Raw genomic sequence first — 25,180 nt, 5'->3', positions numbered from 1 at the left:
CCCCATTCCTCAGGTGCCTTTCCTGGGGCTTACCCTAACACAACACATGTCTGTTCCTTGTCATCTTCAGTTTTTCATTCCTCTGTCTGACAAAGCTGTGGAAAAGCAAATACCATGTCTCATGTGCTTCTCAGCTAGTGGAGATGATGACTGTCCAAAGCCCACAGGTGATGTTGAGAACAAAATGACCTGGCAAAGTGGTAACAACGATGGCAATGGTACCCAGACTGTGTGCGTGCTTTGTGCAGGCACCGCAGCTACCGTTGTGATCCCTCTTTTAGAGACTATAAAATGAGGTAACTTTTCTAAGGCCACAGCTCTAGTAGGTGGTAGAGCCAGGATTCAAACCCAGGTGGTCTGACTCTCCAGTTCAGTCTCTTTACCAGCAAATCGAAGCATTTAGTCCAGTGTCTGGCACATGGCACACCCTTGAGAACTGTTAGCTGCCATTTGCGGTCAGAGAAGAAGAATCTTGACCATGCAGAGTAGCTGATACTAGGCCCCATTGTCCCAGGTCTGGACAACCAATGACCAGTGGGGAATGGAGTCCTCTGCCTCATCCATTTCTCCACACATGTTAGGTGGGGTAGAGCTAGCTGCTGCAACAAATTTACACGCCAGACATGCAGTTTGTTCCTTGTTGATGCTGTCGTCTGACATTTGTGGTAAGTGGCTTACGCATGGGCCCAAGCTCTTTATGCCCTGAACTTTCACCATCCCTTAGGGCGGCGGTCAGCAAATCTTTTATGTAAAGGACCTGATAGTAAATATTTCTGGCTTTGCAGACCATACAGTCTCAGTGACAACTACTCCGTTCTGTTGTTGCGTCATGAAAGCAGCCAGACGACCCAGAAGCGGATGGGTGTGGCTGAGTTCCAATAAAACTTTATCCACAAAAACAGGGGCCATTGATGTCGGGCCAGATTTGGTCCTAGGGCCTTGGAACACAGTTCACCAGGGAGAAAGAGGGAAAGGAGAGAGTGGAAAAGACACATCCACTTCTTAAATACCTCAGCCCAGAAGTGCAGCCTCACCTCTTAAATTTGACTGTCAAAAACGAGTCCTGCAGCCTCACCTAGATGAAGGAGGGTCTGGGAAATAGAGCCTTTGGCTGGACTCTGCTGTCCAGGAACACATCTGCCCCTGGGAGGGGACCATGCATTTGGGTGTCAGCCTGCTGCTGTCTGTGCCACATGCCCACAAGGCGCCTTTCCGTGGTGCAGTGAGTAGACTGGGAATGTCACTGGGCCCAGGTTTGACTTCTGGCTCCATTGTCCAAAGGATGTTTGACCTTGGACAAGTTTTTCACCTCAATACTTCAATTTTCTCATCTGTAAAACGGGTTTAGTTATAGCGCCCACCACACCTAAGCTAGCACCAAGTAGGCTCTCCGTAAATAGCCGCCATTGCTGTCGTCATGGTTGCCATCTGCAGTGCTTGGAACAGACAAAGGGGAGCTGCCGTGTTGAATTAGCCCCTCCTCTTATGTCCCAAATGGAGCCCTCACCCAAGAGACTTCTGGGGAATTCTGCAGGAACCTCCTTTGAAATGATTTTTTTAAAGAAGTAATCTCTAGGGATGCCTGGGTGGCTCATTCAGTTAAGCATCTGCCTTCGGCTCAGGTCATGATCTTAGGGTCCTGGGATCGAGCCCCTCACTGGGCTCCCTGCTCAGTGGGGGGGGAGCCTGCTTCTCTCTCTCTCTCTGCCTGCCACTCCCCCTGCTCATGCTCACTCACTCTCTCAAGTAAATAAATAAAACCTTTAAAAATAAATAAAAGTAATCTCTACACCTAATATGGGGCTCAAACTCACAACCCCAAGATCAAGAGTCACGTGCTCAACTGACTAAGCCAGCCCTGCACCCTTGCAGGAACCTCCCTTGAAAACTCGTGAACAACGTGAGATCAGAAGTCCCTTTGGTTCTGAGGGATGAGGTCAAGGAACCTGCATTTAAACTTGGCTACCAGGCAGGTCTGTGCTTCAGGGGCCCCATCTGTGCAGTGGGCTTGGCAGTAGCTATCTTGCCATCAGCAGGGGGCAGGGGGGCATTGGAGGCCGGGATTGGGGGAGCACCTTTTGCAGGAGTTTGAGAGAAGCAGGAAGAAGGGACAGTACTGCTCCCAAGTCTCTGCAGCATGCCCTGCAGAGAGAGACAGCAGAGACACGGCGGCCCTGAACTGTGCCCTGGCCAGCTGGTAGGTGCGGCTTCTGCTTGCTGCCTGTTGGCCAGAGCTAGTCCCCTGCAGGGTTTACTGGGGGAATGGAGTGGAGCATACAGCTGTTCTGTGAGCCCCAGCTTCCTATGCTCTAGTCTCATGCACCATTGTGGGTCCCAGCTCCTAGCACATGCTTGGCACATCCTATGGGTTGAATAAATGCATGAAGACAGCTGCCACTCTCTTACAGATAAAGGAGCTAAGACCCCCCCCCCCAGTTGGGGCATGTCTTGACTCTAGCTAGATTGGATCCTTATTTAACTCTGATGTTATTTTTACTTTTTTTCCTGCAGAAAAACTCCAGGGACCCTGTCCAGGGTAAATAAAGCTCCCGAGTAAAACTTGAAAATAATCCCTTTATCCTTCCTGCTTTATCTTATCCATTTTTTTGTTATTGTGATATAATAACAAATAGATATTTAGTCTTTGTCCCTGGTTCCTGGCACAGAGCCCCTAAAACCCTTGGAATTTCCTGATGGGCTGAGAGGAGCATCTTTTGATACACTGTTGGGTCCTGACCCAGGAGGTCCTAAGACCCTCGGAATCTCCCAACGCTAATGAGCTAAGTGGTGGCTGGGGCCCCCAGATGGCTTCAGGATGGGGCTCTGCTCCAGAAAGGCCAGGACGGGATTAGAGGGCTGGAATGCTCAGCCCTAACCCCTGACCTCTGAGGAGGGAGAAGGGCTGGCAAATAAGTTCGGTCACCAATAGCCAATGATTTAATCAGTCGTGCCTGTATCATGGAATCTCCCTAAAAATCCTCAACTGTGAGGCTGCAAGAGCTTCCGGGTGGGTGCACACACTGAGGTCCTGGGAGGGTGGTGCACCTAGTGGGGGCTGGGGTGCTCTGCACCCCTCCCCCTCAAACCTTTCTCTTCCATTTGGCTGTTTTGAGATGTAAGCTTTATGGTAAACCAGTAATGTTAAGTAAACTGGTTTCCTGAGTTCTGTGAGCCATTTTAGCAAATTACTGAACCTGAGGAACGGATCATGGGAACCCCCGATGTGTAGCCACTTGGTCAGAAGTACAAGAGGCTGGGACTTGGGGTTGGCATCAGACGTGAGGGCAGATACAAGGGACAGAGCTCTTAACCTTTGTGGTCCGATGCTGACTTCAGGCAGTTAGTGTCAGAGTTGAGCTGAATCGTTAGACAACCGGGTAGGGTCTGGAAAGTTGGAGAATTGGTTGTTGGTGTGGGAAAAGCCCCTGCACACTTGGTGTCAGAAGCACTGTAGATAAACATAGTTCAGGCTTGCATTGAACTCAGATGTCCTGAAAGGTAGGTCTCCTGTCCTTTCTGGTCCCTCTGCTGCCCAGCACGGCCTCAGGCACACTGCAGACTTTCTGAGTTGGATTTTTGTCAACTTCTCCTGTATAAACTAGGGCACAGTGTGGGACGGCAGAGGAGCTGGGCCTGGGAGTTGGCTGGACCATTGTCACATGAGCATGGACGGGGTACCTCATCTCTCTGTGTCTCAGTGGCCTTACCTGTAGGAGGGAGGACCACCCCCTGTCTGAGAAGTGTGTTTTTGAGGTTTTAAGTGAAATGCCGTATTCTGAAGACCTGGCCTCAGGGATGTGCTTGCTGTGGAGTGTGTAACCTTAGCGTCAAGGGTGGGAGTCGCGGGAAGTGGCGCCCTGTTACGGCCCCAGCCCTGCTCTGGTGGTCGAGCCAGGCCCCACCCCCTCCCAGGGTTTCTGGAGTGTTTGTGCAAAAAGGTGCGGGGTCTGCAGGAGCCTGGAACTGGCCCCTCGCACGAGCCCAGCCTGATGGACTCTGACCGGGGTTGGGGAGAGCCAGTGTTGTGGAGATCTATTTTTGATGACCTATCAGTTTTTTTCTGTTGTTTTTGGATGGCTTGCAGATATGTTTTCTTTGGTCTGCTCCGTGATATTCAAGCGTTTGAATTAGCTGCCAACTGACTTGAGAATTGAGAGATTTTGCCTTCATTATGCCTCCCTTTGCCCATCCAGCCATTTCAGCCCATGGCACTAGCAGTAAGAATGGATGTTCATCATTGAGGCAGCAGTTAAGACAGAGATGGTCCCACATAATGCCACCGCCAGCGCTGTTAAAACCTTTGAGGATCTCTAAACCAGACTGTGACCCGATCCAGGGCATTGTGACTGAACTCGCTTGCCAGTCACGAGGGAATGGCTGTGTGTGTGTGTGCCATCTGTCAGCCCGGCATCACCAGGCCAGTCCAGGGCTGGCACAGCCAAGGGGTTGCCTGGAGGAGTGGGGACGGGAGGAGAGTGGGGCCCCAGGGGGTGCTTCCCATGGGAAGGGAAGACTGGAACATAAAATACAGGAGAGTGCTCTCAATTTCCAGCTGGAATGTTATAGCTCCGTCTCCACGTCTGAAGTTACCGGACTCGAAGCTTCTCCAGGGCAGAGCACGTGTGGACCCAAGGTCCTGCTTGGGCCTTTGGGTCTGATGGAGGGAGGCCCTGGCAGTAGACAGGGTCAGACGAGAGAATAGTGCTGCTCTCCTTTCTGTGTTTCCTCCTTTGACCTCAGGTACAAAGAAAAGCTCGTTAGCACTATTCTTCGGCTCCGATAAACTGCCCCCATTGGGTGCCCTAAAGCCTCCAGCCCTCTGTTGCTCAACTCTTACCCCGTCCGCCTCCCCCTCCCCCGGCCTGCCATGGGCAGCTGCTGCTGGGTTTGGCTGGAGCTGCAAGTATGTGTCTGCCTCTAGACTGTGTTGCATTGCCGTGTGTATTTTTTTCTGACTTTCACGGTGCTAGGCTCTAGTCTCCGTTCCTTTACTTTGTGTACTCGGTGGCCTGTCGCGGCTCCGTTCATGGGTCTGTGTCCCCCTGTGCTTTGCTTCTGTAACTGGTGATGGTAATTTCAGGTGTGCATCCGCCACCTCTCACTCCTCCTCTCTCCCACAGGTGCCACAAGTGGCTCCTGACTCCAGAACCTTGCAGCAATGAATCTCCCTGTCCGTGACCCGTATGATCCTGCATGAGCAGTTCTCTGGAATAGATGCTCATGGTGGAATTGCTTGGTTGTGCAGTCTACTCTATAGAACTTGACCAAATACTACCAGAGTGCTCAGAAATCTAGCCCTTTTACAGGCAGAAGCAAGCTGATGTGTGCTCCGTTCTACAAAGGAGATTCGTTGTGTACCGAGTGTCCATTGTGTACTGAGAGCAGCCCCAGGTTTTGCTTCACAGGCATTATCTCCTTTGGTCCCACGATCATCCTCTGAGCCTGCCATTCCTAATACCCGCACTGCGCAGCTGAAGAGGCCGAGGTCCCGAGGCAGCTAGTGACTCGCTCACGATCCCGCAGCGAAGCCGCAGTTGGAGCTGAGCCCAACTCTCAGGGACTCATGTGGCTACACCCTGTCCCTTGCCTAAAGAATCCCGGGTCCTCCGGCTGGCTGCTGGGAGTTTGAGGAGGGCTCTCTGGGTGGAGGAGCGTCTGAGGAGATCGTACGTCTCACACTGGTGGCTTTGTGTGGCCTGCTCTTTATTGTCACAGTTCTTTTTCAGCATTTTAAAATCTGAGATTTCACTTCTAAGTCTAGGCGATCTGGCCACGGTGGGCCCGCTTTTGCACAAGGCAAGTTTCCGGGACTGGGGAAGTGGTGCCCCTTCCCAGCTGGCCTGTCCACGCTGCCTCCAGTGGCTTGTGTGAGCCGTGGCTCGGATGGCACTGAAGTTCGTAAAGGAGACATTTTTGTCTGTGGGCAATGCCCTTCTTTCCCTTCTGAGTTCTTCCTGTTAAATGTATGACCCAGCCTCCCCCTCCTCCCCCCCACCGCCGGCCCCAGCTGCTGGGCCTGCAGTTTCCCTTGGCTACAGAGTCGATAACAGAGACAAGTAGGCTTTAGTGGCAGTGGAGCCTGGTGCTTGCCTGCCACAAGCTCATTTGTGGTGTCCTGCCGAGGGCCCAGCCTGTGCCTGGCACCGCGGAGGGCGTAAAAGATGCTGCTTCTCTGTGGAGAGGGACAGGCCACCATACCCAACCTGTCTTGAGCAGCAGAGGTGACAGTGAAACCTCTCTACACCGTCCACCCTCCCACAGATGAGAAGTTATCCAGCCAGGGATATGTCTCACTGTGCCAGGGGAGAGTGCTGGGAATGATGGTATTTGGTTTACTCTGTGCAGACTGTAGGACTCGTTGGGGTTTGTATTTCTATTTTTAGCAAAGCTGCAGGTCTCCTGCAGTTGTGAATACATTGGTCCTGACAGGCAGGGATGGCATCGTGCTTAGGAGCTGACAGACACAGGTGGCTGTGAATCCCAGCTCCGTCCCTCACCAGCGGGTCACTGTCGAGAAGGCATTTCATCTCTTAGAGCCTCGGTTTTCTGATCTGCCAAATGCGGGTATGAGGGCCCGGTTCATAAAGCCCTTGTGGGGTGGGCGTAAGATAATGCAAGTAGACGCTTCAGCTGGGCCTTGGCACATGGTAAGCTTACAGGAAAGGGTGTCATGATTATTGTTGTTACTGTTGCTGTGAGAAGCCTCTGGGAGGAGGACGGAGATGCAGCTTGGGCCTGTGTGGGTTTGCAGTCCGGGTCTGGCGCGGGCACGCCTCCCTACAGATGGGGCTGGGGTTTGTTTGCCGTTCTGACGCTTGGTGTCGCCCACTGATAGGGTGTGAGTGCTGACTGCACCTGCTATATTCCCCCTTGAGCTGCCCAGCCCTGGGGCTCTGATCTGTCTCTCCCGTTTAGAGGAAGGTCTCGTCCGCAGTGGGACTCACCACAGCCCCATCAGCAGTGTGAGCAGGGGGAGGAGGGTGTCTGGGACCCACAGGAGGAGCGAGCTTGCGTTTGGTGTGGGCGCTAAGCCTGTGGCTTTTCCATGAACAAAGCATGGACAGGATCAGGTCTGAGAGGTTCTCTTAGGTCTGCCCTTTTCCTTCCACCATAAGCAGTCCCTCACCCCGAGGCTTTCAGAACCCAGCCTTGGGCTGCTGACAGCGTCCTAAATCTGCCTGCACATAATGCGGGAAGTCCTGACTCAGATACGGTGGGGGAGGCAGTCGGGCTGTCCGAAGCCCCTTGGCCTTTCCGTGGGGGCGGCAGCAGACACTGTTGACAGGTCAGAGGACCTGGTTCGAATCCCAGCCGTGTCATTCACCAGATCCAGGAGCTTGGGCATGCCCCCCCGCCCCGCACCTCTGATTCATTATTTCACATGGGCGCATGATAGAACCTACCTCGGAAGCTCGTTTTCAGGGTGAACCAGATAACAGGTACAAAGTGAACCAGGATGAACCAAGTAACAGGTACAAAGTGAACCAGGATGAACCAAGTAACAGGTACGAAGTGAACCAGGGTGAACCAGATAACAGGTACTTAACCCAGAGCGGCACATAGTAAGCGCTGAGATGGTAGCTGTGGTGATGATTCTCGCTGCTGTTCTCTGCGCATCTGCCGTGCACACGTGTGTAGTTTCTTGGGAGTTCTGTTACCCGTTAGGCAGAGTTCGTGGTTCCCTTTGCCTTCCCCACATGCACATTCTACACAAATCAGGGGGAGGCAGTTTAGGAGAGTTCAGCGATTTAGTGCAAAGAGAGGGGTACAGTTTGGGTCTGAGAGTCCAGATTTTAAATTCCGGCCCTCCTCATTTTGTATGGCTTTGGGAAAGGAAATAACCCTGTAGGTCCTCCATCATCGCCTCTGCTGAGGGGCTCGGCCCTTTGGCAGGCTCTGCAAGCTCCCAGCTGCAAATGGGCCGAGCTCCCCGCCTCTGAGACCTGATGTTCTTCTTTCTCCTTCATGTAAATCTGGTTGAAAATACTGCCAGGCAGTTAGGAGCAGGGCTGCGGCATTGGACAGTCTGGGTCCAGATCCTAGTACCACTGCTTTCCAGTTGTTGCCTTCGGGCACGGCCAGTGACATCTCTGGCCTCAGTTTCCTTGTCTGTGTAAGGGGTGCTAATGATAGTGATAACCCCACCTTGCCACCGGTCTGGGAGGACTGAGCAGGCTTGGTGCTCCCCACAAGCTCCACGGCATCAGCCACTGTCTGGTGACCCTGGGCTCCTTGCTGCTCTCCCTTGGCCTTCCACTTCCCCCCTTCCCCAGGCAGCAGCCGCAGCATCCAATTTCCCTGTAAACTGGTGAGCACAACGTGGAATGGATACGACATACGGAAGGGACTCCTGGGCCCTAATACTAAAATACGCCAGATAATGAAAAGGCACTGGCAGATCTGAGGTTCAAAGGAGGTAATGGACTGATGGACGAGTTTGTGCCTTTTCATCTCTGAAGGCTGCCCCTGCTACAGAGGTCGGAACTATTGGAAGAGCTGCGGTAATGCAGGATTCTTCAGGTCTTTGCCGTATTGATTTTGGGGGCTACCGGACTATTGTGCATGTTTCCTTCACACACGAGCTGAGTCGCCTCTATTTGTGGCTGGGTGTACGTTGTCTACCATGCTGTGGAGAAGCCCTGTCAACTGGGGAGAGTAACGTGGGATGAGATTACTTCGGGAAGTCTCTTTTTTCTTTAATTAGTCTTGACACTTGGAATGAAAGGAGGAGCTACAGCCTAACCAAAGCAGGGGTTCTAACGTGTCTGCCCAGGAAGGAAGCTGAGGGATCCTCGGGCTTGCCCACTCCCTTTGCAGGCTTCAAAGGGACCTGGCTTTCCCAGGGACACGCACGGGGTGGGGAGCAGCGTGACACTAGGACCCAGGGCCCCAGCCTTCCCTCACCTGCACAGGTTGTGTTGGATGACTCCAGGCTTAGGTGAAGAAATTGGTCTCTCTGGTGTCATCTCATAATTGGAGAGGTCTAGACACTAATTTTTCATGCCCACTAACTTGGAGGGTTTGCCATGCCCCTTCCCCTAGAGCTCATGCCACCTCCGTGCCCTGGGAGGATGGGGATGGGATGGGGATGGGGGTTGGGGGGTGGGTAGGAGGGGTCTTCTCTGAGAACCAACCGGGTCTACAGAACAAATCCATTCAAAAGTGCAGGCTGGAGAGGGGCGCCTGGGTGGCACAGTGGTTAAGCGTCTGCCTTCGGCTCAGGGCGTGATCCCGGCGATCTGGGATCGAGCCCCACATCGGGCTCTTCTGCTATGAGCCTGCTTCTTCCTCTCCCACTCCCCCTGCTTGTGTTCCCTCTCTCACTGGCTGTCTCTATCTCTGTCAAATAAATAAATAAAATCTTAAAAAAAAAAGTGCAGGCTGGAGAAAAGATAGACCAGAGCTTACCCAAAAGGCAGCCCGGAAACCTGTGGTAGTAGAGCCAGGGATACCTCTAAGCGTGCATTTTGCATCTGGCGACATCCCCACCAGGGCCCCAGGAACCTGTTCTTCCAGGTAACCTAGGAGGCCAGCTCTTGGGAATGGCCATTGCCTGAGAATTGATGACAGGTTACTCTTCCAGGAGTTGATCTGCATTTCAACAAGGACTCCGAAACGCCAGCTAAGTGGTTAGGGTGTGGGCTCTAGAGTGAGCCCTGAGATAGGCCTGGATTCCACTTCCAGACTGCTCACTTACTAGCTCTGTAAGCTCAGGTAAACTGTTTTAGCTTCTCTGTGCCTCAGTTTCCTTAACTGTGAGGTCAGAGAGGAACAGAAGGGACTACAGAGGGACCAGCACATGCAGATAGATACAGTGTTCAGTGTTTGCTTAGTCAGTAAACACAAAGCACCTGCTGGTTGCCAGAAACTGTCACCAGGCACCAGGGACATATATGGTCATCACCGTGGAAAAATAAAGGGGTAGGGAGGGTAGCAGAGTGGACCCGAGGGTCTCTTGTTTGAGGAGAAGGGACTCTAGGCAGAGATGGGGAGACAGTGAGTGACGTGGGTCACGGAGGTATCTGGAGGGACGGCATTCCAGACCGAAGCAGCCAGTGCAAAGGCTCAGAGATAGAAGCAGGCTTGGCCTGTTTCAGGAGGCCCACATGGCTCCTGAATAATGAGGAGGACAGTGGGGAGGACATGGGATGGAAGAGGGTGGGAGGAGTCAGGGCATGGCGGTCTTAGTGCCGCACTGAGGGCTTGGGGATGTTCTAGACGGAGGGCATTGGGTGGGGCCGGAAATGCTCGGGCTCCTCGGGAGCAGCTTGATAAATGCTGCCTGGGATCCCTCACTTAAGAGTGTCTGCCAGGAACCTAGCCTTGTGCTCGGTACTGCAGGTGGAGACAACAGTGAGCAAAACCGGTTCCTGTCCTGGAGGAGCCGGTAGCCAAGAGGAAAGAGTTCGTGTGTGTAGTGAAGTGAGGCCACTGGGAGCTTGGGTCTGGGCTCCTTGGTGGAAAGGCAGCCAGCTGTCCTGGGGGGTTTAGGGAAGCACTTATGTTCGACCCCAGAGATTGAGGATGGGGGTGAGAGCGTCTCTCCAGGGATGTGGGACTGGAGTCCAGCCCAGGTGAGAGGGTGAAGCCAACAGGCCTGCAGCAGCCGGATGACTAAGGGCCTTTGGTGCCATGAGAAGAACTTGACATTGGTCCCCAAGGCACTAGGGAGCCCCTGGAGGTTTGTCCCTGGGAAGTGGATGGGAGCAGAACTTGAAGGTGACCCTTGCACAGGACCCCGAAGCTTCTCTGCCCAGTCACTATGATGTTTGACCTGGAAGGCTGAGAGGGTTTTTATAAGGGGTCAGTTCAAGATCTGCCCTTGGTGTTCCGTGGCTCGCCCCTTCACCCCACGGAACTCAGAAGTAATGCTCTCAGGGGGCGCCTGGGTGGCTCAGTCGTTAAGCGTCCGCCTACGGCCCAGGGTGTGATCCCAGGGTTCTGGGATCAAGCCCCGCATTGGGCTCCCTGCTCTGCTGGGAGGCTGCTTCTTCCTCTCCCACTCCCCCTGCTTGTGTTCCCTCTCTCGCTGGCTGTGTCTCTCTCTGTGTCAAATAAATAAATAAAATCTTAAAAAAAAAAAAAAAGTGATGCTCTCAGGGGCAGCATGGCCCAGCCAGTGAGACAAGAGCTCGAAGCTCACCGTCCAGGTTCAAATCCTGGCTCTGCCACTTATTCTTTGTGAGCTGAGCAAGCAGCTTCATCCCTCTGTGCCTCTGTTTCCCCAGCTATGAAGTGGGGTGATAATTCCAGCCCCACAGGAGGCCACAGGGATAAATTCATGTGAGGCTCTGGGCATGGTCCACGTGAGGTGGTGAGCATCAAACTGTCCCCACTTTCCTCTCCAATTTCCTGACTCCCGTGTGTGTACCTGATCTCTCCTTCGCACACTCTGAGTGAATTCTGGCCCTAACCTGGGACTCTCCCCATAGCCTGGCTCAGCCCCTGCTTCAGTCTGTCCACCCCTCTGTCCAGCTCCCTCAGCCCTGATCGCCAGCCCCTGGGCCCTCCATCCCAGTGCCTCCCCCCTGCCACCATCCGTGGAAATCCCCCTCACCAGCCTCCTCCACCCCGGCCCAAGAACCACAGTGCCTCCTGCTTCCCAAATGCTCTCCCACACCAGCCTGGCTGGAAGGGAATGCCACCTTCCACTGAAAGTTCTTCTTATGTTCTGCCAGAGTTTTGTTAATGCTGTGCCTGCCCGTCATCCACCCCTAGCCTGAGAGTTGGTGCTGTGACTCGTCATCAGTCTGGGGCCCCCAGCACGGCACCTGGCCCATCAGCCTCCTGGAAACGTTGTTAGAAGAACGAAGGGCTTCTACATGGTCACCTCTGGGGCTGCCATCGTGCCATCCTCTGACACCTGCTCCCCATAGGCCCTGGTGCAGCCTGGCATCCAGGGAGTGAGGATGGCCAAGGGACTGTGTACCCTGGCGCCTGCTGGCTCCTTGGGTGCATGAGCGACATGTGTAACATACGCGATCCCACGGGCTCTGTAAATGTCAGAGGGAGACTGTGACTTCAGAAGGGTTACATCTGTTTCTTGGCTTGCTCCGTCCTTCCCAGTTGATGACTGACTACTTGCTTGGTAAAGGATGACAGGTTGAGCCGCTGGGATGAAGTCATGAGCAGGACTTCACTGCCCTTGTCCCTTCAGAAGGGCAGTGACTTGGGCTCCTGAAGTCAGGGGGTGTCTGTAGAGACTTAGGTCATGAAATTCTCACCAGGGGTGCCTTAGAGACACACCCCAGCCTTCCTCTCCCTCCCTTCCCCAAACTCTGCAGAGAAAGCCTTCTCCTTCCCCTCTTCCCTTCACATCTGGTGCATTTCAGCTGGTGAACACCCAGGAGAAAATCTTGTTAAATGAGACGTGGTTAAACCAGCCAGGTCACTCATCCAGCTGTCTAGGCCTGTTGTGAACCTCAGGACCCCCTCATGGCCTCTTGGAGCCCGTTCTGGGTGTAAAGATTAGAAGCCCAGTTTCCTTATCTAAGTTTGCACCTTTCTTATTCCCTGAGTTAATCAAGTGAAGATGCTTTGTGCAGCTTTGCCAAAATTACCCCATCAGAAGCTTATACAAGGGGCTCAGTGGCATTTCGGAAGCGGTGCGAGGGTCCATCATGCCCGACAATTCATGGTTCTCAGATCCCTCTGTGGAGAGTGTTGGAAGTGGCAATTGTGGGAATTTTCTCTTCTGGCTTCCCAATTAGCGATTACATAACGGTCTCCCTGGAAACAAGTGCTCAGGCATCACACCCGTAACACAGCGGAGCTCGCGGAGCTCACCAGTTTGCAGCTTGCGTGCCGTGCAGCCTGTCTGCGTGTCCCAGGAGTGCGGGCAGGGGCCTGCGGTTGAGATCAGCTGCGTCTGCACCTCCCAGCTGACCCATCCTGGAAGCACGAAAGGCAGGTTTTCAGGATTCGAGACAAAACAGAGTGAGAGGGACCAAGCAGAGCTCTTACAAACCAGAGTCCGAACTTCTCTGTCTCATGGAAGGAACAGCTGATTGTCACTCTCCTGTTGCCCCGAGGGCGGAGTCCATGTTCTCTACCTTGACCTCCCCGGTCTGCCCCTGCCAGCTGCCTGCCCCCCGCTCTGCTCCTGCCTCCGGTTCTCCCCAGCCGTGGCCCTTGGCACATCCCGGCCATCCCTGCCCAGCACCTCTCCCTTCTCTTTGTCAGGCAGCCGGATGCGGGCACCGGCCCAGGAAACGGGCTCAGTCGTTGAGAGCGTGTGGGCACTCGCGCCTCAGCCTCTCCTCCGCTTCCTCTCTCGGAAGTGCCTGTCTCAGTGCGCTTCTGAGAATGCAGGGAATCTGTGCCGAGGTGTGCGCGGCCCAGCGCCCACGGAGGAGCTGCTCCCTACACGTGACTAGTGCCAGCCCCTGCTGCCACCGCTGTGATGGTGGTTATAGGACGCCAGCCTCAGGGCACGCCCCCTGTACCCCACAGCTCACCCCGTGCACACCTCTGTCACATGTGTGGTGTCGTGGGCACTGCCTCGCCTACTTCTTCCAACCGGCTAGAAGCTCCCTGAAGTCAGGACCCAGGCCTTCACAGTGCCTGGCTCACAGCAGGCCCCAAGCAATGTCTGTTGAATGAATGAATGAAGTGACTGGATCGTTGAATGAGTAAGCGAATGAATCTAGCCCACGTCTGACCGAGAACTTGAGTGCATTTCCTTCCCTTTGAGGTTGGCAGCCTGGGCCACACCACCAGCGCCTCTTGCCTGGGTGACCACAGCAGCCTCCCCACTGCTCTCCCTGCCTCTAGATCTGCCCTCCTGTCTCTCCTCCTGTCTCAGCTTTGAAGGTGCCCCCTCCCAGGGGCCTTGCTTTCGCCAGGCTAGTCCATCTGCCTTCCTTCTGACTGTCCCACACGCAGCTCTCCCATAGCACTTACCCTGATGTATTCGTGTACCTGCTGCTTGTCTCCTTCCCCTACCAGCCTCGAAGCTTCTCAAGGGCAGGGGCCACATCTGTTAACCAGTGTGTGTTCTTTCAAGGCACGCTGCCTTGGACGCAGGCAGGCCTGCAGCAAATCACCAGGGTATGTGCCCCGTGAGAATCCATGGAATTAGCAGGAGGACCTCTGAAAGCACGTGACGTAAATGTGGAACTCTGTGGCTTTCGGCCACAAAGTTAGTTTCTCATTCAGCTCACACCCAGTGCCGGGGGGGTGTGGTGGCTTCCTCATGAGTGGCTCTGCCATCTTCCCAGACGACCGCCACACTCCCAGAGGAAGGGAAGAGAAGGGAGAGGAGAGCGTCGCAGGGTCCTAACCTTCTTCTGGCAAGGCCTGGACATGGTTGGCTCATGTGGCATCTGCCAGGCCTGGCCCGTGGCTCCCACCTCACAAGGATGCTGGGAAGCCTGACTCTCTTGTTCCCAGGGAGAAGAAATGGGGCGCGGGTAAGCCATTCTGCTCAGAATTGGGCAGGGGTGGGGATCTTGTAGCTAGAGGATCCTTGTGCTGGGCCCCCTGGGAGTCTAATCAATGTTCCAGAATTCTCCAGCCAGGGACCAGATCAGCTCACTCTGGAGTAGCCGTCTCTCAACAGGGCCTGAGCCACTTGCCACTCACCACTCCTGATGGAACCAGACCTCCAATTTATTTTGTAAAACACTGTGATGTTCTTAGATGAGAATGAAAAGGAACTCGGGATTACAGAGTCACTCTGCCCACCAGCAGGCAGCTCACAGGAAGGGCGGCCTCACGGAGACAGTGTCAGAATGTGGAGGGTCAGGGGCCGAGTGTTTGTTCTAGAAAGCGTGGCTCATTGTCTGGTTTACAGTATTCCATCATTTTCAGAATTGCTATTTTTTTTAAGGTTTTTATTTATTGACTTTAAAGAGAGAGTTAGCATGAGCCGGGAGGGGAGCTTGAGGGAGAGGGACAAGCAGACTCCCGCTGAGCGCCGAGCCCGGCTCAGTCTCCTGACCCCAAGATCATGACCTGAGCTGAAATCAAGAGTCAGATGCTCAGCCCACTGAGCCACCCAGGCGCCCCTTCACAATTGCTGTTCTTAACGTGATGGCGTCTTTATTTTCTTGAGGCTCAAAACAAAGTTACCCTTTTCCGGAGGGAAGAAAACACTCCCATCCAGAGAGCCCTGGGTGTTCTTTTCTGATTTTTCTGATGCGGGGACTGACCCCCAGCATTGCTAATGGCTCTGAACGCTAAATGACAGTAGTGGTGTGACAGGAATGCCACAGAAATGACAGCAGGGCCATGGCCGCGGGGGTGCACAAGCAGCCCCCGGACGAGTCTGGCAGGTTCCATGAGCTAGGCTTCTGTCCACTGCAGCCACTTCTTGCACTATGTTTAGGCTGCAGCTCTGCGGCCCAGCCAGTGAACTCAGAAATACCTCATGGCCCTTGCAGCGCTGACCCAGTCCTGTGGGGCAGGCTCCGACAGGACAGAGATCTCCTCCCGGGTGCCCGTGTGACAACTGGGGTTTCTGAAGGACTAGCTCCCTGTCCTTGTGCAGCTGTTACCTGTCTTCATCTTGCTGCCTGAGGCCCCGTGGAGGTCAGCCTCCTTTCCTCCATCCCACTCCCCTCAGGGGTCTTTGTCCTCTCTCATTGGACTTGGCCACAGCCTTCAAACCATTCTGCCTGGTGGCCTGCCTTTCCTCCCCTGAATTCATCCACTGCGTGAATGCATTCTTATGGCAAATGTTTATGGGGCCTCTCTTCATCTCCAGGCACTGCGTTAGGCTCTGGCGATACAGGGGGGAACAGGATGGGTAAGGGACCTGCCTCCCTGGGACTTAGAATTGATGAAGGGAGGTGGGGGAGCAGAAGGCACATGTTAAGTCAGCAAGACCATTCCAGGCAGTGGTGAGGACCGTGAAGAAGAGAACAGGGCAACATTAGCTAGTGTGTCCTGGAGGGCTTCTCAGAGGTGGCGGCACAAGAGCAGAGACCAAAATTGTGAGGTATTCCAGGGCAAGGGAAGGGCTCTGGAAAGGCCAGAAGGCACCAGGAGAGCGCGTGTGTGATGGGGAGAAAGTCAGGGGGCAGACACGTTGACGGTGTTGGGTGGGCTGAAGGGTGGAACAGGGAGACGTGAAGTGAGGTTGGCAGGGCGTGCTGTGGCCACATTGTGCAGCTCCCTGTGAGCTGTGCTAACGGTTTAGACATGTGTGTTGGGGAGCAGATAGAGTTCACGGGGAGCCTTTGAAGAATTCTGACCCAGGACAACGTCATGACAGAATTTTGAAAGATCTCTCTGTCGAACGCTGCCTGTAGGCGGTGTCCCCCAGAGCGGTCTTCCTAAATGCCTATGAGATCACGCCTCTCCTACATCCGTCCTCCTGCCGGCCTCCTTCTACGATGGTCTGCGAGGCTGTGCATGATCCCCTCCGCCTGCCACTAGTCAGCTCTCGCTCAAACGGCTGAGCCCTGCTATGGGGCCTGCCCTCTGCTGCCCCGGCAGACCTCCTGCTTTGTCGTTTGCATTTGCTCATCCCTCTCCTTGGCATGTCTGTTCCCCACCCGAGGATGCCCACCTAGACGCTCTGTCTGACGTGTCTTTTCTCCAAGGGATGCTAAAGCAGTATTTTCAGGAGTGACTTCCTCCGACTGAAACCCTCCTCCATTCCTCTTGCAAATTTCCTTCGAGCTTCCCTGAGTACCCGGGGATCACAGTTTCGTAGCACTTGCCCCCTGCCTCGACATCCACCATCTGCCTGCCTGTCATCACCCTGTCCACATAGAAATGACTTGACAGGAAACATCGTGGCGGAACAGCCATGAATCATCATCTGTTGCAGCCTGGCAGATGATGTTCATTCCCAGGGGCTTAGCCTAGGTTATCACGAGTGAGGTAGGCTCCATCCTTAGCCCCATTTCTTGGATGAGAAGCCTGAGGCTCCCCCCTGGTTTAGCCACCTGATGGTGGAGCTGGTAAATGGCTACGCAGGTCGCTCTACCTGCCTGAGGGAACGTCATTGGGTGCGATCGTCCCACAGTGTGGTCTCTTGGATGGTTTTATAGGGGCCCCGGGAGGCCAGGCAGGGGATCGGACCAAGGAGGCAGGCTGGGAGGGGTGGCGGCTCTGTGCTTCCAGCTAATGACGGCAAGATTGCTCCGTTTTCAAGGGAGGCTAGGAATCTGGATTTTATGCCGAAATATCCTGGTTTTAATATTTTTAGGTGATACAAGGCACCAGCAGCTTGTGGTAGAAAAAGTAGGACCGTCTTCACCAGTAGGTCAGAACCCAGTGGATCCCCGAGGGGGAGTCTGTTCTGGACAGTGTTGCATTCAACCTACTGGAGTCACCAGTGTCCTTCTGGGATGGACTAGAGCCCCTTCTTAAAAAAATTCGAGAAGCAGTAGGCACATTTGAAAACTAAATGCTTAAACATAGACTACGTATGAGATAACACCAGCAAATCAGCATTCATTTTGTTAGAGGCACTAATGGTATTGTGGTTAAATAGGAGAACGTTCTTCGTATGTTAGGAAGACATGCCAAAGCCCCCTGTGGTGACATGTCACGATGACTATAATTTACCGTAAAAGACCTCAGCAAAAAGGTAGCAATGATGAAGCAAATATGGAGAAGGTTTATGGCTTTTTTATTAGATAAAGGGTTATAGGGATTCCTGGTATGATTTGCTCTGCTTTTTGCTGTATTTAGAAATTTCCATAATAAAGTAAAAATGAAATGACAGACATAGGAAAAATGCAGTCTTTCATGAAGAGTTCTGAGATCTTCCCTGCCCCACTGCAAACTCTTTGGGGACTCGGGGTGTCGGCACCTCCGAATCAGACTGAGACCCCAGGGAAGCAGTATCCCTGGCAGAGGATGGCCGCCGGGCACCAAGGTGGCAGGCTTTCTCCTCCTCCCACGGTCATCGGCTTCTGCTAGCGCTGACCCCAGAGTGGAATTTGTGTGAACTGAATCCTGGTCTGGGGAAGCCTGTGCTTTGGAAGACTCGTAGCTGATTCTTCTGTAAGTTGGAAGAGTGCCTTCTGGGTGGAGGGCGGCTCCGACTCTGAGCAGGTTGAAGACCCAGGACCCCACTCGTCTGCCTCCCGATTCTGAGCCCTCGGGCATGTTCCTTTCCCTTTCTCAGCTTCTGTTTCCAGCCTCAGACGGGTTGTAAGCATGCAAGGCAACGAACGCGCTGAGCACAGAGCATGAATAAAGATTCCATAAATACCTTGGCTTATTGTGAATCGCTCCAGTAAAAATTGCCCACTTGTCAAAGTGCGGTTGCTGCCATATTGGGATTTCTCAGGGGCTGGCCGGGTTTCCAGGCCCCGGCCATCTGGAGGAACGCGTACGGGCAAGGATTTGGGATTCTTCTAGGGTGACAACCTTTCTGCCATGGCACTGCTGCCTCTGGGACCTGGGTGAGAGGAGGCTCTGAGACAAGTGAAAACGGGCCTTATTCAACCCCTGGGTGGCGTCTCCCACCTTCCTTCTGAGCACCCTCACCTCCCTGGGATCCTGTTGCCCCCTCCCCCCCAGCCCTGCAGGCAGCGGGAGGAGCCATCTCCCGTCTCCGCTCTAGAGCACGCCGACTCTCCCCACTGCAGAAACCGAGAGATCTCTGCGAGCTCCTCTGGGACCCATGGGTACCTTTGTTGTCCTGCTGCAGCCTCTCAGGCGGGCCTTGTGGGCTTTTGTGCCGATGAGAACTCAGGCCTCCTGAGCTCCCTTCCGCGCTCACCTGGCCTGTGAACCACCTTCCCAAGGAGGAGCGTCTAGTTGCTCAGTGACGCGGGACCGTAGAGCGGCAGGTAGCATTCAGACCAGGGAGGCGGTGGCGTGAGAGGCTCCAGTGCAGGCCCAGGACCTCCTGCTCTCCCTGCCCAGCGCGCTCCCCTCCCGAGTCCCCGCCTGGGGCTGGGCCAGCCCTAGAGGTGGAGTGCCCCATCCAGCAGCATTCAGTGCTCTCACCCTCCCGAGGAGAGGCGCCGAGACGGGCCCGGGGGTGGCTCTGGGCAAGACCTGGTTGTGACCCAGAAAGGGCCTGGTGGGGTGGGTCGGGGTGGGGGGGCCGCTTGCCGGCCCCAGCAGCTCTGTGACCCTTTCTCCCACCTGGTGCTCCGGGATAGGTTGCCAGATGAAACATAGGGTGCCCGGGGAAATTTGAATTTCAGATAAATGATGAATAATTTCTTAGTTCAAATATGTCCCAAATATTGCATGGGAAGCTTTTATTGTGTGGTACGTAGTTGAATACTGAGAAATTATTGAGTCATGAATTATTGAATATTGAGTTATGAATACTGAAAAACTATTCATTGTTTATCTGAAATTCAGCTATCACCCAGCATCCTGTATTTTTGTTTGCTAAATGGGGCAACACTTAAAGAATCTCCCTGCCGTGCTCAGGGCCTTGGCTGGGCTTTGTGGGGCCTCTTCTCCCGAGATCAGGGGAGGCTCTGGGCAGGTTCTTGGGTGCCTCTGAGCACAGCCTTTTTCAGCAGACTTGCTGAGTCCCTCCTGGGCCAGCTCTGTGCTGGCCCCAGTCCGTGTGTGGGACCTCGTTCATGCACACGCTACCCAGACCCTCTCTACGCCGCCACTTTCTCATCTGTCATGTGACTTGAGTCAGGGTATGTCTCCTCTTGTGTGCTCGTGAGGATGGATGACCCCATCCCTCCTGCCCTCTCTCTACTCCTCCCTTACTCACCCCATGTGGCTCTCAGAGCTTCCTGCCCCCCACAGGCTGGCCAGGGCTTCTTTTTAGTAATCCAGGGCCCCCCACTGCAGTTATGAATGAGCAGGGTGGGCTGCAGAATCGGTGGGGCCCCTTATTTTGAAACTGTTAAGGATGTCGACTGTGGGATGGCAAATCATCACACAGGTCCGAGTTCTAGTGCCTGGCAGGCACACGCGGGAGGCCGGCATTGCCGCCGAGGGCCAAGAGACACGGGGGTGGATTGGGGGCTCTAAGTGGGGAGGGTCAGGAGCACCGAGCCCCAGAGCACAGAGGGCTGGAGAGACTGCATGGACCTGGGGGCCTGTGCCTGCCGCAGGAGCCCTGCTGCCCAGCCGCAGCCTGGCGGGCCTCCTGCTGCCACGTAGCCTAGTGTTTTAAGAGAAGGTGCAATTTGTTTATCAATAAAACCTTTCCTAAATGGCAGTGACTGATTCATATTTTGGAAAATTCCTATGTTGGCAAATTAAGCACTGTCTTTGGAAGGCAGCATTCAGTGTGATAAATAATTATTTTGGCCTGTGTGTTCCCTGGGTTTATTGGTGTGTCCCACACTGGCCTGTGACCTCCACCAGCGACACAGCAGGGAGCCCTGGGGTCCAGGTTCAGTCCCCAGGCCCAATCACCACCCTCGGCTCGTAGTACGTGCTCGGTACATAACAGCCACAGGTGTAAGACTTCATTCATTCGTGGGAACACACTGTAGGTGGTTTTAGGGACCCGCTGTGCCCCTCTTAGTAGGAACATCATGAGCGTCTTCCCTGTCACTCAGCGGGACCGCCCATGTAAGCCTCGGATGCTGTGCGCACGAGGCATTTGCTCGCACGCTTCCACCGTCTGCCCGGTGCTGACTGATGGCAGTGTCTTCTGTGGGCTGTTTTGGATGGACGGAGAGAGCACACCTGAGCATCTCTGTGTGTGTTTCCTCAGGATGCCAAGTTTGTGGAGGAGCGGAGGAAGCAGCTGCAGAACTACCTACGCAGTGTCATGAACAAGGTCATCCAGGTGGCCCCCGAGTTTGCTGCCAGCCCCAAGAAGGAGACCCTCGTGCAGCTGATGCCCTTCTTTGTGTAAGTACGCTTCACGCCGGCCCGCCGCCCAGCACCTCCTCCTTCCTCTTCTCCAGCAAAGTGTATGTGTGTGTCCTCGCCACACCGGGGCCCAGGCGTTCCCAGCGCTGCGAGCCGCGCTGCGGACTTCGGAAGGGGCTTCGAGACCGCGAATCTGCGGACGGGTGTGGTTGAGCTGAGGTTTGCAACTAAATGCAGGCCTGTGCAGTTTTATACTTTGTACCTTCTGATCAAAGGAGAGATTGATTTTCTCTGCAGCTCACAGAATGTTCCAGAACCAAATCAGTCCATCACTGTTGCCTCAGTGGGTAATGGATGCAAGGAAACATTCTCAGACTCCACTGCTACTGACTTACGTCATATTAATATGACAATAATTTAAGTGTGAACTAACTTAAAATTAGGTATAAGTTTCTTGTTCTTACATCTCATAAAAGTGAAAAGAAAGTGAAAGGCATTGGTGGACGTGTCAAGCACTTACAAAATCATTACAGTTTAGAATTGTCAACACGGTGGATGTTGCTGTTTTCTGAAACCGAAGCTTTGCTCACAGTAGCGCGGCACGTTTTTTTTTTGCTTGCCCCGTGTGGCACCTGTGTGTCTCCGTGCGGACTCCATGTCCCCCTCTTCTCCGGTCACATTGTGGGGGACATCTGTGCAGCACGTTGGGGCAGGTGGTTGTCACTTGGGGTCACTACATGATCACTGATGGTCCCGTCTGTGCTGTTAAGTCTGGCATTAGCCTGACCCATTTATACCCTGGAATCGGGACCAAGGTGATGGAGAATAGTTGGTTTTCTGTTGCGTCTTCTGATGCTAGAGAACGTAATCATATCATTTCTAGAACATTAACATCATGTGGAAACACAAGATGGAAGACCCCATACGGCAAACCTGTGGATCCCCGGAAATGGGATTGGGACTCGTTAGTTGAGAAGCTCTGGTCTGGGTCTGTGTGATGGTTCGGGGGAAATAGGAGTTGCTTTTTAGTTTAGCTCTTGAAAAACGGCACCTACGGGCTTGGGGGCCTGTTCTCATGACCAGTGATGCTCGAACTTCAGACCGGGAAGCTTCTTCTCCTCCTGTCCGTGGGGGCGCCTTTGGGTCACACTTCCTGACATTTCCAGATTGAACTTCCAACCAGACAGACAATGGCCTGACTGCCCCTCTTACCGCTTGTAGCTTGCTTGTGTTTTTCTACTTGTTTCAGGGCTTTTGTGAGAAGACAAAGCCTGTAATCCGCCCCGAGTACAAGGCACCTTGTTTCCTGGACACACCAGATGGGACACGGCGTCTTTCTCTCATTGTCTTGTGCGGCCGGGGCCTTAGCTTCGCTGTTGTGAAAGAGCTGTGACAGTTGGCGAGGGCGATCCCCCTTCTTTTCAAGACAGCTCCCTGGCTGCTAACCTGTCACTGAGTCCTGTGAATTTGGGCTAAGTTTTCTGATGAAAACCAAGTGAGAGAGTTGGGCCTAAGACCCTGACGCAGAGCAGGGCTGCTTGCCCGAGTCCAAGGAGGAGGAAGGACTGTTCACCGCAAGCTGGCGTCCTTCCTGCGGGTATGGGCGGCCGCGGCATCTCTGGCTATGTGTGTACCAAACAGCGGCCTGCGGGATGGTGGAAACTGCGCGTTCACCGCGCGTCTCAGGGTGTGGGGCGAGCTCCGCCGTGCCGGCTGCCATCCGTCACGCTGAGGGAGAAACCTTTTGTGCCTCATTAGCACAGAGAACATAGGGTTTGATGTCACAGGCTTTAAAAAATACAAAGAATTTCAGTAAGAGACTATGGCAGGTGACACGCTATTGACACCAGACTTCTGAGTAAATGCTAGTGTAGACCCCAGTTGGGATTAAGCCACTTTCCCCCTTTGGCTTTCCTCGCAGTGCAGATCACGCTGCCCTGTCCTCCTCTGTCTTTTCTGAGTGAGGTGGGAATCCAGGGTGGAGTTTGCAGATCCGTTCGTTTTGGGGCAATGGAAGGTGGACATTGGCCAAGTGCGTCCATGCTGGTGAATGTCCACGCGGTGATTTCCTATTTATGTGTTATAAATAGGAAATCACCTGCAGAAAACAGCGTGCCTGGCCTTCTGCTCAAGAGCTCACCCTCAAATTTCTAGTTTAAAAAAAACATAAAACTCTCTTGACTAAGGAAATAAACCCCACAAAGCATAATTATTCTTGGCAGATTTCCTCAGCTCTTTCAAATGCTGACTCAGGATTCTAAAACCCCCTTTTAGCTACTGAACAGAAGTGGGCTTGTTTCCTAAGGACAGTGCCGCCTGTCCCTTTCCATTTACTGAGTACTTACTACAGACCCTGAGTGCTTCCCCCACTTGATCTCTTCCAGTCTTCGTGAGAACCGAGTAGGTGGAGCCTTATAAACTTGCCAATGGCATGACAATTTGATGAGGTTTCCCTCTAAACTGCTGAGGAGAGTGAGGCCCAAAGAGGTTACCTGCTGCTGCCGGGGTTACCAGCCAGCACACGGGGAGCCCGGGCTGTTTGGTGTCGTATCCCGTGTTTCAGGACAAACCCACAGCCTGCAGATTGAGCCTGCCCCTCTGACCTGGTCTGTGACCAGTCCAGTGGGCTTTGGCTATTTGTTTATCTTAACTGAAGTGATGCCAACATCAAAATATGAGACGGTGTCAAAAAAAAAAAATCTGTTATCAGAATTGGTCATGTCCTGTTATGGACCGAACACTTGTGTCCTCCCATAATTCGTATGTTGAAGCCCTAACCCCAGTCTGATCGTATTTGGAAGTAGGGCTTTGGGGAGGTTGTTAGGTTTAGAGGAAGTTGTAAGGGTGATATGACAGGATTAGTGCCCTTAAAGGAGAGGGGAGAGGCACTAGAGTGCTCTCTCTCTCCCGCCCCTCCCCCGCAACGTGAGGACACAGTGAAAGGCAACCATCTACAAGCCAGGAAGAGAGCCTTCACCTGGAACCGAATCTGCCAGCCCTTTGATCTTGGACTTTCAGCCTCCAGAACAGTGAGAAATCAATGTCTGTTGCTTAAGCCCCCCAGTCCGTGGTGTTTTGTTACGGCAGCAGGGATGGATGAATGCCCACCCCACCCCATCCCGCTCAGCCTCACTTGGCTGCCCTGCCCTCACTGAGACCTCCGCTCCTGTCGTCTTCTGGACTCTGCCACTTCCCTGCCACTGGCTGTCAGTGTTGGGCTGTTGTTTTCGTACACTGAGTTGCGTTACCTGCCTGGCCCCGGTGGAGGCTAGAGTTTGCAGTCCTGCCTCCCACCGGCCACTCCATCTAGGCGGGATGGGGGCCGGACTGTTACTCATAGTGCGTTCCTCTCATGCTCCGCTCCCACGCATGTTCTATGAGCTGGACCACTGCTAAACTTCCTAAAGGTGGTCCCATTCCATCTTGGGCAGGAGAGGGAAGGCGGGCAGGGGAGTCAAAGCAAGTGGGTAGAATTTGCTCATTTTCCTCCATCAGTCTTCCTTGAAACCTTGAGGCTTGTGCAGCCTGGAGCCCAGTACCCACCAGAACCCGCTTTTGCACGCACATTTCTCTTTACTGTGTCCGGGTTTCCCTGTGCTCTGCAGGGGGCACCAGGACTTGCAAGTCTTCTGCCATCTGCACAAATCTGAGTCGAAGAGTCAGCTGGTTGAATTTTTCTCCAAATCTCTCTGCCTCCCATTGCCTTCCTTGCTAATGCCAGCAGCAGTCCGCTATAGAAAGCGGGACGGTAGAAAGCAGGCCATTTCCATTTTGAACTCTGTGTATGAGGCGGGCCCAGAGTCTGCCCCCAAAATGGTGAGCACATGAGGAGCAGCCCCCCAGTGGCTGCCTCCTTGGGAGCCCCGCGTTGTTTGCGTCCTCCCGGCATTTCAGGGAAAGGTGGGTGCCAAGACGTGGCGCGTGGCAGATGTTACCCCAGACGCTGGGGGGATGTCAGGTGCTCTTTTGAAAGCCTGTTAATGAGGGAGGCTTGGAATCCAAGAATTCATTCCGTGGAACTGGACCACAAATCGGTGAAGGCTTAAATGATTTGTTGTGCTGTCATTTAGCGCATTATTAAAATGTTTTCTGCCGAGTAATTCATCCTTGGGAAATGTATCGTGTTCTGCTGTTCCTGAAGGGGAGAGGAAAAGTACGGGGCAGAGGCTGGGGTAATGTAGGTCACAGCACAAATTCCCAACTGAATTTTCAGCAGAAAATGTGGTCGATGTTTGCCCCCACCCCTACCCCCATCTGCTGCTGCCTTTACTCTTAAAGCTGTTGGATGTATTCCTTGCTGAAATTGGAGCTGCCCTGTTCTCCCAGTGAGCAGGGGGTTAGCTCAGGGAGGAATGCCGCAGCCTGTGCACCACCAGGGGGACCCTGAGCATTCACTTTGCAAGCTGAGCATGCCCCAGTTGGGCACCTTTCCGAACACCCTGTCTCGCATCTCCCCTTGGCTGGCTTC

General features: G+C 53.8%; 1 protein-coding gene across 2 annotated transcripts in view; it reads left to right on the top strand.

Moving 5' to 3' along the window:
• Positions 1-25,180, top strand: part of SNX29 (sorting nexin 29) — a 511,108-nt gene that overhangs the window by 436,280 nt on the left and 49,648 nt on the right. For both annotated transcript variants that reach the window (XM_040635311.1, XM_040635312.1), the window contains exon 20: positions 20,612-20,751. In XM_040635311.1, coding sequence (XP_040491245.1) covers positions 20,612-20,751 — 140 coding nt within the window. The remainder of the gene's footprint in view (positions 1-20,611; positions 20,752-25,180) is intronic.

Source organism: Ursus maritimus, unplaced genomic scaffold (genome assembly GCF_017311325.1).
Source record: "Ursus maritimus isolate PB19 unplaced genomic scaffold, ASM1731132v1 scaffold_2, whole genome shotgun sequence".
NCBI lineage: Eukaryota > Metazoa > Chordata > Mammalia > Carnivora > Ursidae > Ursus > Ursus maritimus.
Note: the sequence above shows the minus strand (reverse complement) of the source record. Positions and strands in the feature narration are given on the sequence as shown.